The sequence below is a fragment of the Triturus cristatus genome, chromosome 7 (assembly GCF_964204655.1).
Source record: "Triturus cristatus chromosome 7, aTriCri1.1, whole genome shotgun sequence".
Lineage (NCBI taxonomy): Eukaryota > Metazoa > Chordata > Amphibia > Caudata > Salamandridae > Triturus > Triturus cristatus.
Window position 1 is genome coordinate 821,156,031 of NC_140590.1, and position 15,056 is coordinate 821,171,086.

The 15,056-nt window shown below is 43.0% G+C and overlaps 1 protein-coding gene across 1 annotated transcript in view; it reads left to right on the forward strand.

The window, feature by feature from the left end:
* The first annotated feature begins 271 nt into the window (after positions 1–271).
* Positions 272–15,056, forward strand: part of LOC146810657 (uncharacterized) — a 50,401-nt gene continuing 35,616 nt past the window's right edge. The window contains exon 1 of the mRNA XM_085614440.1: positions 272–458. Within this exon, the coding sequence (XP_085470566.1) occupies positions 281–458 (178 nt within the window). The 5' untranslated portion in view covers positions 272–280. The remainder of the gene's footprint in view (positions 459–15,056) is intronic.

The following is a 15,056-nucleotide window of genomic DNA, read 5'->3' on the forward strand; positions in this document are numbered from 1 at the left end:
TGGGGTAAGGGGACTTGTCCTGGAGCCGGATCCGGAGAGAGCGGCCGCCACAGTGTGTCTCCGTGGCGGTGCCTGGGGCCGGGTTCGGTGGTGGAAAGGAGTTGGGAAAGGCCGTAGGAGGAGTAGAAGTCGGGCACCCCCGACAGAGCCACTCCCAAGAGGCAGCAACACAATGAACAGTCTATGTCCTGTGGGAGCTCCTACAGCAGGCAGGATGGCTGTGGCCTGGGAAACCTGAGCTCCAGCAGTAACAGCAGAGCAATGCTGGCAGCAGGCAGCCATGACCCTTCTCTCGGCTGCTTCACGGACTGACTTAACCGGGGAGTTAGGTGGCCAGACACTTCAAGCAGGACGGGGGGTGATCTGCAGATTCCGTAAGAGTTCCTGGCCCCTAGAGGATCCTCTCCCCTTCCCTTCTCTGCTACAGTGTCTTCCGTCTGCCAGGCTGGCACGAGTGAGTAAGTATACCTTTTCATTAGCCAGATAGTTGTTTCTTCTTGACGTCTCCTTTTTATAAGCACCAGGTCTTGTCATCCTCCATTGCTAGCTCAGCTCGGCTCGCAGGTGTGTAAAAAAATGTATAATAATAAGCACTGGTCTTCTCTAACCCCGGGCGGAGCTTGCCCCCCGGAGGGGGGGGGGGCTCTGTGGAACTCCGCTCCGCTCCGCCACCCGCCACCCGCCTTCACACCGCATAAATTAAATACTAGGACGCCATAATTTATAAATAGATAAAAGTAACTTACCTTATTGCGGCGTCCCCGGGCTTCTCCTCCTCATGTACATCTTGCACAAACTGCGCATGCGCGTATACGCAGTTCATGCAAGATGTACACGAGGATGAGGGCAGCCCGAGGATGCTGCAGTAAGGTAAGTTACTTTTATTTCTTTTCAAATTATGTTGTCCTAGTATTTTAAATTATGTGGGGTGGAGGCAGGTACTGGCTAACTCCGCTCCGCTGCGGAGGAGGAGTTTTTTCTCCTACTCTGCGTTCTCAGCGGAGCGCGGAGTAGGGAAATCTCCGCAGACTCCGCTGGCAAAGCGTGTTCTCCGCCCATGCCTAGTCTTCTCAGTTCAGTCGGTTTTACCTCAAGACTGGTGAGCGGCTAGCTCCATCCTGCTCTCTCAATGTGAAAATTAGAAAACGTCTCGTGATTTTTTTTTGTTGCGAAAAAAAAAGGAGCCCAGTTAATTCTCAACTGCCAGCTGTTCCTAATGGTCCCTTGAGTCATACGTTTGTATTTCACATTTCACCCACCTTAATGCACTCCTCAACCCAGTCAGAACTAGTAGAGAAAACAATCTTTCCATTTAGTTGTAAAACTCTACTCTTGTTGCTGGCCCAAGATCATGGAAAATAGCAAGGGTGAGCTGAGCAGCACTACACGGTAAACTCCGCTCCGCCGGTTGTTTGCGAAGTTTACTTTGTTTGTCAAACTCCGCATTCCAAGCGTAACACGAAGTTGCAAAGCTCTGCAAACTCCAACAGCAGAGCGGAGTTCACCGCCCACCCATAGAATTTATGGGACACACCAGTAAGTCTGGTGCAGTTTTCCTCGATGAGGTGATGACTGGTAGATATGGCCACATGGAGACCAAACTTCTCTGCAAACAAATGGCAGGTAACAGCTTACTGAATGCGTCTAGCGCACACCTATCTAGTCTGGTATACAGAATCCCTTCTGGTGAGCTTCAACATGCAAAACATAACTGTAGCACCAATGAGACCTTTAAGAATGAGATTAAGATAATGGGGCTGAGGTTCAGGGAAAGAGGATATACTCAAAATGTTATAGTCCAGGCCAATGCCATAGTGGATTTGGTTCCCAGGACACGCTTACTACACCCTAGGAGAATTCCAAAGAAACAGAACCCTGACCAAGTGAGATTCATTACCACGTTGTCCAATAAGGCATATAATGTCACAAGGATTTTGAATCGGAATTGGCACATACAGAAAACTGACCAGGGGCCTGAGTTATCAACATTTCTCCCAGGGCAGCAAGACAACTTGTTGCTCTGCATAAAAGGAAGAGGGCAGGAATGTGGCATTATTTTTAAGGATGTCTCATTCATTCTCTCCCTGGGTGCTGGCACACCAAGTGCAGCCTAGCGCGCAAATGCAGGCACACTTGTACCATGATGGCGCAAGGGTGCCACATTACACGGCACAGCATCCTGGATTGTTTTATGCAGAAAGGAACACCTCCCTGCACAAAAACAATACTTAAAGGCAAGGGTAACACAAACCTGTGATATAGTAAAGGTGCATGGTGCCAGCCTGACGGGAGGGTGTAGGAAGTTAGGAACGTAGGAGGGGAGTGGAAGTCAAGTGAATGATACTGCCAGGATACTGTTTCAGTATGAGCTAGGCAGATGCTCGCTTGTACTGATTTATGGCATGATTTTCAACTCATCATGTTACTCACTCTTACAATGGCAGTATATCAGGCGTGTTGCGTAACTTGCATTCTTCTCTGTGGCTTTATGTGGCTCATAGTCCCAATCTCCCTGATCTGCAGTATTTAAAGGGGGATGGACTTGACTCTTCAAAAGGGGGTGGAAAAGTAAAGATAATTCTTAAGAATGCATGAATAGTTCAAAGAATCAAGGGGGAGTGGACCACTTGTCCTGTGTAGCCAGGGTCTTTTTTGTTCTTGGTTCCGTCATAAAAAGAACCCTCATAACTATACACAAGTGCGAAGGCGGTATTAACTGGGTCACCGCTTATGTGTATTGGTACAGCATCATCATCGGGTCTTTTTGTATGTATGCTGACCTCCGCCAGGAGGAAGACCAACTGGTTGTACAGTAGCGTCCAGACAAAAAAATGAGGGAGGATATACAAAAAAATCAAGTGAAGTTAAAATTCTCTAAATCATTTTTCCTGCTGTGACTTTATTCTGAGAATATTGACAAGAGAAAGGTAAAAAAAGGGTGTTCAAGTACGAATGAAGACTGAGTTGCTGGTCTGTCGTACTTATCAAATAGTAAGGGTCAACATGTTTCAGCCTTCTGTCAACATCTAAAGGCTTTCGTCAGGACCGATATGAAGGAGGGCGCGTTGTGGCTCCTTGTTTAGTGAGAATTATTCACTAATCTAAATTCATGTGGTCAGATCCATGGTATCTGTACCTAGTTGAAAACGGAAAAAACAGTTGCTTGTGGATACATATATTAATGGATCTACCTCTCATGGTGCTACCGTTATTTTCAAGAAAGTGAGGTTAATAGCTAAGTGAATTATTAATTCAAATTTGGGGTCAAGAGCGCGAAACGAGCGTGGCTATGAGAAACGAGGGAATTCAATTTACCCAATAGATCGTTTGGTCATGTGGGCGATATTTGTGAAAAATCATAAAGTTAAAGCGTAAAGGAGATCGCTATACTGTGTGATTAGTCATGCGTATGGTAAAAGTTCGAGGGGTTGTATAAACGTATATTTGTAGTGCACTAGGTGAAATCGAAAATGGGTGTGATCGATTGTAGCTTTGTTTTAACTTGTATCACTTACGTAGTGTAGTGCAAATAGTGATTCGTTATGCTAATAATTCAACATAAGGTTGCCTCGCCTAAACAGGTTTATGCATTTCAGCGAGGTCAGACATTACAAATAATTCATAACACAACATTACCTCGTATGAACGAATTTTGTTCTCTCGGAGGTACCGAGAGGTGCGAGAGGAACTGTCTTTCTAAAGAAGTTGGAAAGAAGAGGTAAAGAGGATTAGATGCGTCTTACTTCAATGTAGCGCGTTGTTCCACTCTTGCCGGCCATCCGTGCTTACCGGTTCCGTCTCGTTTGAGGACTGGTGCTGGCTCTGCCCGTCGTACCTCCGAAGACGCGGGACTAATCGGTGAACCCGTTTACATACGGAATGGCCGTAGAGGTAGTGAAAAGACTAAATAGTCGGCGATGGTTGGCAAAATGAGTTGGGAAGTACAAGTAATGGCATTATGTTATATATATTTCGTGTTAGATTATAACCACCTTAAAAATGGCAAAAAGTGAATAGTTATTAATATCACTGAATTGGACCTCACCAGGATGAATAATCTCATGTGTTGGGGGAATTCTTTTCGGAGTTACAAGATCTCAGTTTTCATCTCAGAGTTTATCAAAAATCAAAGAGTTATGCCAGTGTGTGCCAGGGGATATTATCATTCAGGCCTCGTTTGTCTGTGCCCAAGCGGTAAACCCAGCGCTGTTCTTTTTCAAAAAGGACATGGTCAGCATTACTGTTTACTGTTCGAAGACTTTCCAAAACGACCCATTTGAGATCGTTGACGTCGTGATTGTGCTCGATGTAATGTCTGCTCATTTTGGTAGTCAGTCTTTTGCAGTTCACATTGCATTTGTGTTCAATGATCCTTTGTTTTATTTTGCGGCAGGTCATTCCAATATACCTGAGATCACATGGGCAAGTAATCATGTAAACTACATGCGTGGTATTGCAATTGGTGTGTTGACGTAGCGTCCAGGTTAAGTTGGGGAGAAGTTGAATGGTTTTTGTGATTTTCGTTAAATTACACACTGAGCATGTGCCGCAGGGATAATGTCCTGTGATTGGTTCTAGATTCCAAGCTGCTGTGATTGTCTCTCTTGTGCTCTTAGGAGATGGTCTTGTGTGCACCAGAAAATCTTTGATATTTCTCGTTCTTTTGTTTGCAAACCTGGGTTTCGGCCATTGCAAAGCATCTGAGGTTAAAATCCTCCAGTTTCTGTTGACAATTTTTTTCACTGTGTTGGTTATCGTATTGTAAGTAGTGACACAGGTCAGGAGGTCTCCAGGTTCATCTCGGGTGATCATTTGCAGGAGGTTTTCTCTTGGCTGATTGCGTGCTCTTTTTTGGCATTTGTTGATTGTTCTTATTGGGTAATCTCTTCTTACAAGTTTCTCTCCCAGTTCTTTAGCTTGTATTTTGTAATCTCTGAGGTCACTGCAATTTCTCTTCAGTCTGAGAAACTGGCTGTAAGGTAAGTTATCTCTCAGGGGACGGGGATGGAAACTCTGGTAGGATAGTAGGCTGTTTTTTGCTGTGGGTTTGTAGTAAGTTTTTGTGTGGAGGCTGTTGTTCTCCGAGTAGATGGTGACGTCAAGGAAATCGAGTCGTTTTTTGTCTGATGTACAGGTGAATTTCAGGCATTCATCCCTGGAGTTGATCCAATTTAGGAATTCTAGTAGGATTTCTCCAGTGTCTTCCCAGATCATGATGATATCATCTATGTAGCGTTTCCAGAATTGTACCCGTGTGATGTAAGGATTGATAGGATTCTGTATGTACTGTTCTTCGAAATCACTCACGTATAGACCCGCTACACTAGGAGCAAAAGTGCTTCCCATGGATGTACCGTGGCGCTGTCTGTAAAGGGTGCCATTATACTCAAAATAATTTTCCGTGAGGGCTAGTCTGCAGCATTCCAACACGAAGTGTCTTGGTGTGGAATGATTCCAAGTGTCTGAGAACAAGATGTTTTCCAAAGTGTTCAGTGTCTTCTGTTGTGGAAGGCTGGTGTAAAGACTCTCTACATCCAGTCCTACCAGAAGCATAGTGTTCTCATTATAGGTTTGGTCGCTCAGTTGGTTCAGAAGGTCTCGGGTGTCTTTCAAGTAGGTAGGTGTTGATTGTACTAAGGGTTTGAGAAACTGGTCAGCAAACTGTGATAATGGTTCTAGTACTGAGCCAATACCTGAGACGATTGGTCGTCCTGGTGGAGGGACTCTGTTTTTATGAGTCTTGGGTAGAGAGTAGAAATAGGGTACTTTAGGGGACTTCGTTCTTAGAAAGTCTGCCTCGTGTTTAGATATCCACTGGTTGATCTGTGCTTCCTCTACCATTAAATCTATGGTTCTTTGTAACCTTTTAGTTGGATCGCTGACAATTTTTTCATAAAATTTCTTGTCAGACAGTAGGTCCAAACACTGTGTATCGTATCCTTGTTTGTCGAGGCTGGTTTGACAATTATGTTCTCATTCCTGCTCAGTTCTTCCATGGCTTGTTTCTCTTGCCTCGTGATGTTGATGTAAGGTTTATTCGACGAGGGTTTGATGTTATCCACTTCTCTAAGGATAGCTTGTTCAAAAGCTAGTACTTCCACTGGTACCAGGTGATTGGGTGGACAAAAGGTTGATTTCGGTCTCAAGTTGGTGTCACTTCTCAGGGTCTCATTTTCTTTATCTTTGAAGAAAGCTTTGAGTTTGATTTTTCTGCAGAACTCTGATAGTTCGCATTTCACTTTGAAGATATCCAATGGGGGAGTAGGGACAAAACCTAATCCTTTGTTAAGTATTCTCTCTTGGTCTTCCGTGAGTGTTGTATTTGTGAGGTTTATCACCAGTGACTCGCGTTGCTGGGGCCTGGTTGCTCTTTGGACATACTGCGGGTATGTACTTGCCTCTCTTGTTCGCTCCAAGTTACTCCTTTCCTTCTCCCTCTTTGGGTGTGTTGGCCTCTCCCTAAAAAAGGAGATGGTTGGGTATTCATCATGGGGCCCATCGTGTGTGGTCCTTGGAGATACGGGTTCATCCAACCTTGGAAATTAGGTATGTATGGTTGAAAAAGTTGTTGTGGTTGGTCATAGAAACGTGGCATGGACCAGTTGTTCCCTCGTCGTCGTTGGTTTCGTCTGTATTGTCCTCTTCCTCGTCTAGGACTAATGCCGTCGTCACTACTCCAATCAGAGTTGTTACTGGATGTTTCTCCTGTAGAGTCATCATCATATTGATCTGGTATGGTGTAATCTTCCCTGGCATAGGGGTGCATCTTTTCAATTGAGAATTTCTTGAGATCCTTACTCAGTTTTTGTATCTTGTTTTGGGTAATGTACTCCTTTGTTTCGTTCATTTCCCTGTTTATCTCCTCTAGTCTTTTTTTATACACTGAGATCTGGACTGTCGTTTTGAGTTTGGCTTCGCTCATTTGAATTTTGATTGTCAATGCTTCTACCAGTCTTGTAGCTGTTTTAATTATAAGCACTAGATAATCTCTTGTACATTTCCACGATATAGAGGACCAGTCTTTCCTGAAAATCATGTCTTTCAGGAAAATGCGTGGGGCATTCTGTATCCATAGTCCCTTGGGGGCCGCATTTGCGCGGAGGTACTCCTTCATGATAATGCCATGTATAGCGGTTTGTACCTGGTCTTTCTTCATCTCGGTAAGGTCGTCCCATTCATTCGTCTGTGTTAGTGTTTGTGCTAGATCTTTATCTTGTAATAAAGATGATTCACTGAGAATCGCATTCACCTCTTCTTCAGAATAGCTCAAACCCTGGTTCTCGGCCATTTTCCCAAATATTGTATCGATAGCTCGTTCCTCAATATGAAAAACCACTTTTAGTGGTTAAAAGGATACCAGGGACTCTACCACAGTTCCGGTGGTCACTCTGGTTTTGCAATTTCCCACAGCTGTGCGCTGCTTAATTACGAAATAATCAATGGGGAGGGAAGGAGAAGCTGTGGTCCATTCGGCTTCCTTTCGTAAATTCAAAGAATCAAGGGGGAGTGGACCACTTGTCCTGTGTAGCCAGGGTCTTTTTTGTTCTTGGTTCCGTCATAAAAGAACCCTCATAACTATACACAAGTGCGAAGGCGGTATTAACTGGGTCACCGCTTATGTGTATTGGTACAGCATCATCATCGGGTCTTTTTGTATGTATGCTGACCTCCGCCAGGAGGAAGACCAACTGGTTGTACAGTAGCGTCCAGACAAAAAAATGAGGGAGGATATACAAAAAAATCAAGTGAAGTTAAAATTCTCTAAATCATTTTTCCTGCTGTGACTTTATTCTGAGAATATTGACAAGAGAAAGGTAAAAAAAGGGTGTTCAAGTACGAATGAAGACTGAGTTGCTGGTCTGTCGTACTTATCAAATAGTAAGGGTCAACATGTTTCAGCCTTCTGTCAACATCTAAAGGCTTTCGTCAGGACCGATATGAAGGAGGGCGCGTTGTGCCTCCTTGTTTAGTGAGAATTATTCACTAATCTAAATTCATGTGGTCAGATCCATGGTATCTGTACCTAGTTGAAAACGGAAAAAACAGTTGCTTGTGGATACATATATTAATGGATCTACCTCTCATGGTGCTACCGTTATTTTCAAGAAAGTGAGGTTAATAGCTAAGTGAATTATTAATTCAAATTTGGGGTCAAGGGCGCGAAACGAGCGTGGCTATGAGAAACGAGGGAATTCAATTTACCCAATAGATCGTTTGATCATGTGGGCGATATTTGTAAAAAATCATAAAGTTAAAGCGTAAAAGAGATCGCTATACTGTGTGATTAGTCATGCGTATGGTAAAAGTTCGAGGGGTTGTATAAACGTTGTATATTTGTAGTGCACTAGGTGAAATCGAAAATGGGTGTTATCGATTGTAGCTTTGTTTTAACTCGTATCACTTACGTAGTGTAGTGCAAATAGTGATTCGTTATGCTAATAATTCAACATAAGGTTGCCTCGCCTAAACAGGTTTATGCATTTCAGCGAGGTCAGACATTACAAATAATTCATAACACAACATTACCTCGTATGAACGAATTTTGTTCTCTCGGAGGTACCGAGAGGTGCGAGAGGAACTGTCTTTCTAAAGAAGTTGGAAAGAAGAGGTAAAGAGGATTAGATGCGTCTTACTTCAATGTAGCGCGTTGTTCCACTCTCGCCGGCCATCCGGGCTTAACGGTTCCGTCTCGTTTGAGGACTGGTGCTGGCTCTGCCCGTCGTACCTCCGAAGACGCGGGACTAATCGGTGAACCCGTTTACATACGGAATGGCCGTAGAGGTAGTGAAAAGACTAAATAGTCGGCGATGGATGGCAAAATGAGTTGGGAAGTACAAGTAATGGCATTATGTTATATATATTTCGTGTAAGATTATAACCACCTTAAAAATGGCAAAAAGTGAATAGTTATTAATATCACTGAATTGGACCTCACCAGGATGAATAATCTCATGTGTTGGGGGAATTCTTTTCGGAGTTACAAGATCTCAGTTTTCATCTCAGAGTTTATCAAAAATCAAAGAGTTATGCCAGTGTGTGCCAGGGGATATTATCATTCAGGCCTCGTTTGTCTGTGCCCAAGCGGTAAACCCAGCGCTGTTCTTTTTCAAAAAGGACATGGTCAGCATTACTGTTTACTGTTCGAAGACTTTCCAAAACGACCCATTTGAGATCGTTGACGTCATGATTGTGCTCAATGTAATGTCTGCTCATTTTGGTAGTCAGTCTTTTGCAGTTCACATTGCTTTTGTGTTCAATGATCCTTTGTTTTATTTTGCGGCAGGTCATTCCAATATACCTGAGATCACATGGGCAAGTAATCATGTAAACTACATGCGTGGTATTGCAATTGGTGTGTTTGTCTGTGATTGTCTCTCTTGTGCTCTTAGGAGCAGCTTGGAATCTAGAACCAATCACAGGACATTATCCCTGCGGCACATGCTCGGTGTGTAATTTAACGAAAATCACAAAAACCATTCAACTTCTCCCCAACTTAACCTGGATGCTACGTCAACACACCAATTGCAATACCACGCATGTAGTTTACATGATTACTTGCCCATGTGATCTCAGGTATATTGGAATGACCTGCCGCAAAATAAAACAAAGGATCATTGAACACAAAAGCAATGTGAACTGCAAAAGACTGACTACCAAAATGAGCAGACATTACATCGAGCGCAATCACGACGTCAACGATCTCAAATGGGTCGTTTTGGAAAGTCTTCGAACAGTAAACAGTAATGCTGACCATGTCCTTTTTGAAAAAGAACAGCGCTGGGTTTACCGCTTGGGCACAGACAAACGAGGCCTGAATGATAATATCCCCTGGCACACACTGGCATAATTCTTTGATTTTTGATAAACTCTGAGATGAAAACTGAGATCTTGTAACTCCGAAAAGAATTCCCCCAACACATGAGATTATTCATCCTGGTGAGGTCCAATTCAGTGATATTAATAACTATTCACTTTTTGCCATTTTTAAGGTGGTTATAATCTAACACGAAATATATATAACATAATGCCATTACTTGTACTTCCCAACTCATTTTGCCAACCATCGCCGACTATTTAGTCTTTTCACTACCTCTACGGCCATTCCGTATGTAAACGGGTTCACCGATTAGTCCCGCGTCTTCGGAGGTACGACGGGCAGAGCCAGCACCAGTCCTCAAACGAGACGGAACCGGTAAGCACGGATGGCCGGCGAGAGTGGAACAACGCGCTACATTGAAGTAAGACGCATCTAATCCTCTTTACCTCTTCTTTCCAACTTCTTTAGAAAGACAGTTCCTGTCGCACCTCTCGGTACCTCCGAGAGAACAAAATTCGTTCATACGAGGCAATGTTGTGTTATGAATTATTTGTAATGTCTGACCTCGCTGAAATGCATAAACCTGTTTAGGCGAGGCAACCTTATGTTGAATTATTAGCATAACGAATCACTATTTGCACTACACTACGTAAGTGATACGAGTTAAAACAAAGCTACAATCGATCACACCCATTTTCGATTTCACCTAGTGCACTACAAATATACAACGTTTATACAACCCCTCGAACTTTTACCATACGCATGACTAATCACACAGTATAGCGATCTCCTTTACGCTTTAACTTTATGATTTTTCACAAATATTGCCCACATGACCAAACGATCTATTGGGTAAATTGAATTCCCTCGTTTCTCATAGCCACGCTCGTTTCGCGCCCTTGACCCCAAATTTGAATTAATAATTCACTTAGCTATTAACCTCACTTTCTTGAAAATAACGGTAGCACCATGAGAGGTAGATCCATTAATATATGTATCCACAAGCAACTGTTTTTTCCGTTTTCAACTAGGTACAGATATCATGGATCTGACCACATGAATTTAGATTAGTGAATAATTCTCACTAAACAAGGAGCCACAACGCGCCCTCCTTCATATCGGTCCTGACGAAAGCCTTTAGATGTTGACAGAAGGCTGAAACATGTTGACCCTTACTATTTGATAAGTACGACAGACCAGCAACTCAGTCTTCATTCGTACTTGAACACCCTTTTTTTACCTTTCTCTTGTCAATATTCTCAGAATAAAGTCACAGCAGGAAAAATGATTTAGAGAATTTTAACTTCACTTGATTTTTTTGTATATCCTCCCTCATTTTTTTGTCTGGACGCTACTATACAACCAGTTGGTCTTCCTCCTGGCGGAGGTCAGCATACATACAAAAAGACCCGATGATGATGCTGTACCAATACACATAAGCGGTGACCCAGTTAATACCGCCTTCGCACTTGTGTATAGTTATGAGGGTTCTTTTCTGACGGAACCAAGAACAAAAAAGACCCTGGCTACACAGGACAAGTGGTCCACTCCCCCTTGATTCTTTGAATTTACGAAAGGAAGCCGAATGGACCACAGCTTCTCCTTCCCTCCCCATTGATTATTTCGTAATTAAGCAGCGCACAGCTGTGGGAAATTGCAAAACCAGAGTGACCACCGGAACTGTGGTAGAGTCCCTGGTATCCTTTTAACCACTAAAAGTGGTTTTTCATATTGAGGAACGAGCTATCGATACAATATTTGGGAAAATGGCCGAGAACCAGGGTTTGAGCTATTCTGAAGAAGAGGTGAATGCGATTCTCAGTGAATCATCTTTATTACAAGATAAAAATCTAGCACAAACACTAACACAGACGAATGAATGGGACAACCTTACCGAGATGAAGAAAGACCAGGTACGAACCGCTATACACGGCATTATCATGAAGGAGTACCTCCGCGCAAATGCGGCCCCCAAGGGACTATGGATACAGAATGCCCCACGCATTTTCCTGAAAGACATGATTTTCAGGAAAGACTGGTCCTCTATATCGTGGAAATGTACAAGAGATTATCTAGTGCTTATAATTAAAACAGCTACAAGACTGGTAGAAGCATTGACAATCAAAATTCAAATGAGCGAAGCCAAACTCAAAACGACAGTCCAGATCTCAGTGTATAAAAAAAGACTAGAGGAGATAAACAGGGAAATGAACGAAACAAAGGAGTACATTACCCAAAACAAGATACAAAAACTGAGTAAGGATCTCAAGAAATTCTCAATTGAAAAGATGCACCCCTATGCCAGGGAAGATTACACCATACCAGATCAATATGATGATGACTCTACAGGAGAAACATCCAGTAACAACTCTGATTGGAGTAGTGACGACGGCATTAGTCCTAGACGAGGAAGAGGACAATACAGACGAAACCAACGACGACGAGGGAACAACTGGTCCATGCCACGTTTCTATGACCAACCACAACAACTTTTTCAACCATACATACCTAATTTCCAAGGTTGGATGAACCCGTATCTCCAAGGACCACACACGATGGGCCCCATGATGAATACCCAACCATCTCCTTTTTTAGGGAGAGGCCAACACACCCAAAGAGGGAGAAGGAAAGGAGTAACTTGGAGCGAACAAGAGAGGCAAGTACATACCCGCAGTATGTCCAAAGAGCAACCAGGCCCCAGCAACGCGAGTCACTGGTGATAAACCTCACAAATACAACACTCACGGAAGACCAAGAGAGAATACTGAACAAAGGATTAGGTTTTGTCCCTACTCCCCCATTGGATATCTTCAAAGTGAAATGCGAACTATCTGAGTTCTGCAGAAAAATCAAACTCAAAGCTTTCTTCAAAGATAAAGAAAATGAGACCCTGAGAAGTGACACCAACCTGAGACCAAAATCAACCTTTTGTCCACCCAATCACCTGGTTCCAGTGGAAGTACTAGCTTTTGAACAAGCTATCCTTAGAGAAGTGGATAACATCAAACCCTTGTCGAATAAACCTTACATCAACATCACGAGGCAAGAGAAACAAGCCATGGAAGAACTGAGCAGGAATGAGAACATAATTGTCAAACCAGCCGACAAGGGAGGAGGCATTGTCCTCCTCGACAAACAAGGATACGATACACAGTGTTTGGACCTACTGTCTGACAAGAAATTTTATGAAAAAATTGTCAGCGATCCAACTAAAAGGTTACAAAGAACCATAGATTTAATGGTAGAGGAAGCACAGATCAACCAGTGGATATCTAAACACGAGGCAGACTTTCTAAGAACGAAGTCCCCTAAAGTACCCTATTTCTACTCTCTACCCAAGACTCATAAAAACACAGTCCCTCCACCAGGACGACCAATCGTCTCAGGTATTGGCTCAGTACTAGAACCATTATCACAGTTTGCTGACCAGTTTCTCAAACCCTTAGTACAATCAACACCTACCTACTTGAAAGACACCCGAGACCTTCTGAACCAACTGAGCGACCAAACCTATAATGAGAACACTATGCTTCTGGTAGGACTGGATGTAGAGAGTCTTTACACCAGCCTTACACAACAGAAAACACTGAACACTTTGGAAAACATCTTGTTCTCAGACACTTGGAATCATTCCACACCAAGACACTTCGTGTTGGAATGCTGCAGACTAGCCCTCACGGAAAATTATTTTGAGTATAATGGCACCCTTTACAGACAGCGCCACGGTACATCCATGGGAAGCACTTTTGCTCCTAGTGTAGCGGGTCTATACGTGAGTGATTTCGAAGAACAGTACATACAGAATCCTATCAATCCTTACATCACACGGGTAAAATTCTGGAAACGCTACATAGATGATATCATCATGATCTGGGAAGACACTGGAGAAATCCTACTAGAATTCCTAAATTGGATCAACTCCAGGGATGAATGCCTGAAATTCACCTGTACATCAGACAAAAAACGACTCGATTTCCTTGACGTCACCATCTACTCGGAGAACAACAGCCTCCACACAAAAACTTACTACAAACCCACAGCAAAAAACAGCCTACTATCCTACCAGAGTTTCCATCCCCGTCCCCTGAGAGATAACTTACCTTACAGCCAGTTTCTCAGACTGAAGAGAAATTGCAGTGACCTCAGAGATTACAAAATACAAGCTAAAGAACTGGGAGAGAAACTTGTAAGAAGAGATTACCCAATAAGAACAATCAACAAATGCCAAAAAAGAGCACGCAATCAGCCAAGAGAAAACCTCCTGCAAATGATCACCCGAGATGAACCTGGAGACCTCCTGACCTGTGTCACTACTTACAATACGATAACCAACACAGTGAAAAAAATTGTCAACTTTTTCAACAGAAACTGGAGGATTTTAACCTCAGATGCTTTGCAATGGCCGAAACCCAGGTTTGCAAACAAAAGAACGAGAAATATCAAAGATTTTCTGGTGCACACAAGACCATCTCCTAAGAGCACAAGAGAGACAATCACAGCAGCTTGGAATCTAGAACCAATCACAGGACATTATCCCTGCGGCACATGCTCAGTGTGTAATTTAACGAAAATCACAAAAACCATTCAACTTCTCCCCAACTTAACCTGGACGCTACGTCAACACACCAATTGCAATACCACGCATGTAGTTTACATGATTACTTGCCCATGTGATCTCAGGTATATTGGAATGACCTGCCGCAAAATAAAACAAAGGATCATTGAACACAAAAGCAATGTGAACTGCAAAAGACTGACTACCAAAATGAGCAGACATTACATCGAGCACAATCACGACGTCAACGATCTCAAATGGGTCGTTTTGGAAAGTCTTCGAACAGTAAACAGTAATGCTGACCATGTCCTTTTTGAAAAAGGACAGCGCTGGGTTTACCGCTTGGGCACAGACAAACGAGGCCTGAATGATAATATCCTCTGGCACACACTGGCATAACTCTTTGATTTTTGATAAACTCTGAGATGAAAACTGAGATCTTGTAACTCCGAAAAGAATTCCCCCAACACATGAGATTATTCATCCTGGTGAGGTCCAATTCAGTGATATTAATAACTATTCACTTTTTGCCATTTTTAAGGTGGTTATAATCTAACACGAAATATATATAACATAATGCCATTACTTGTACTTCCCAACTCATTTTGCCAACCATCACCGACTATTTAGTCTTTTCACTACCTCTACGGCCATTCCGTATGTAAACGGGTTCACCGATTAGTC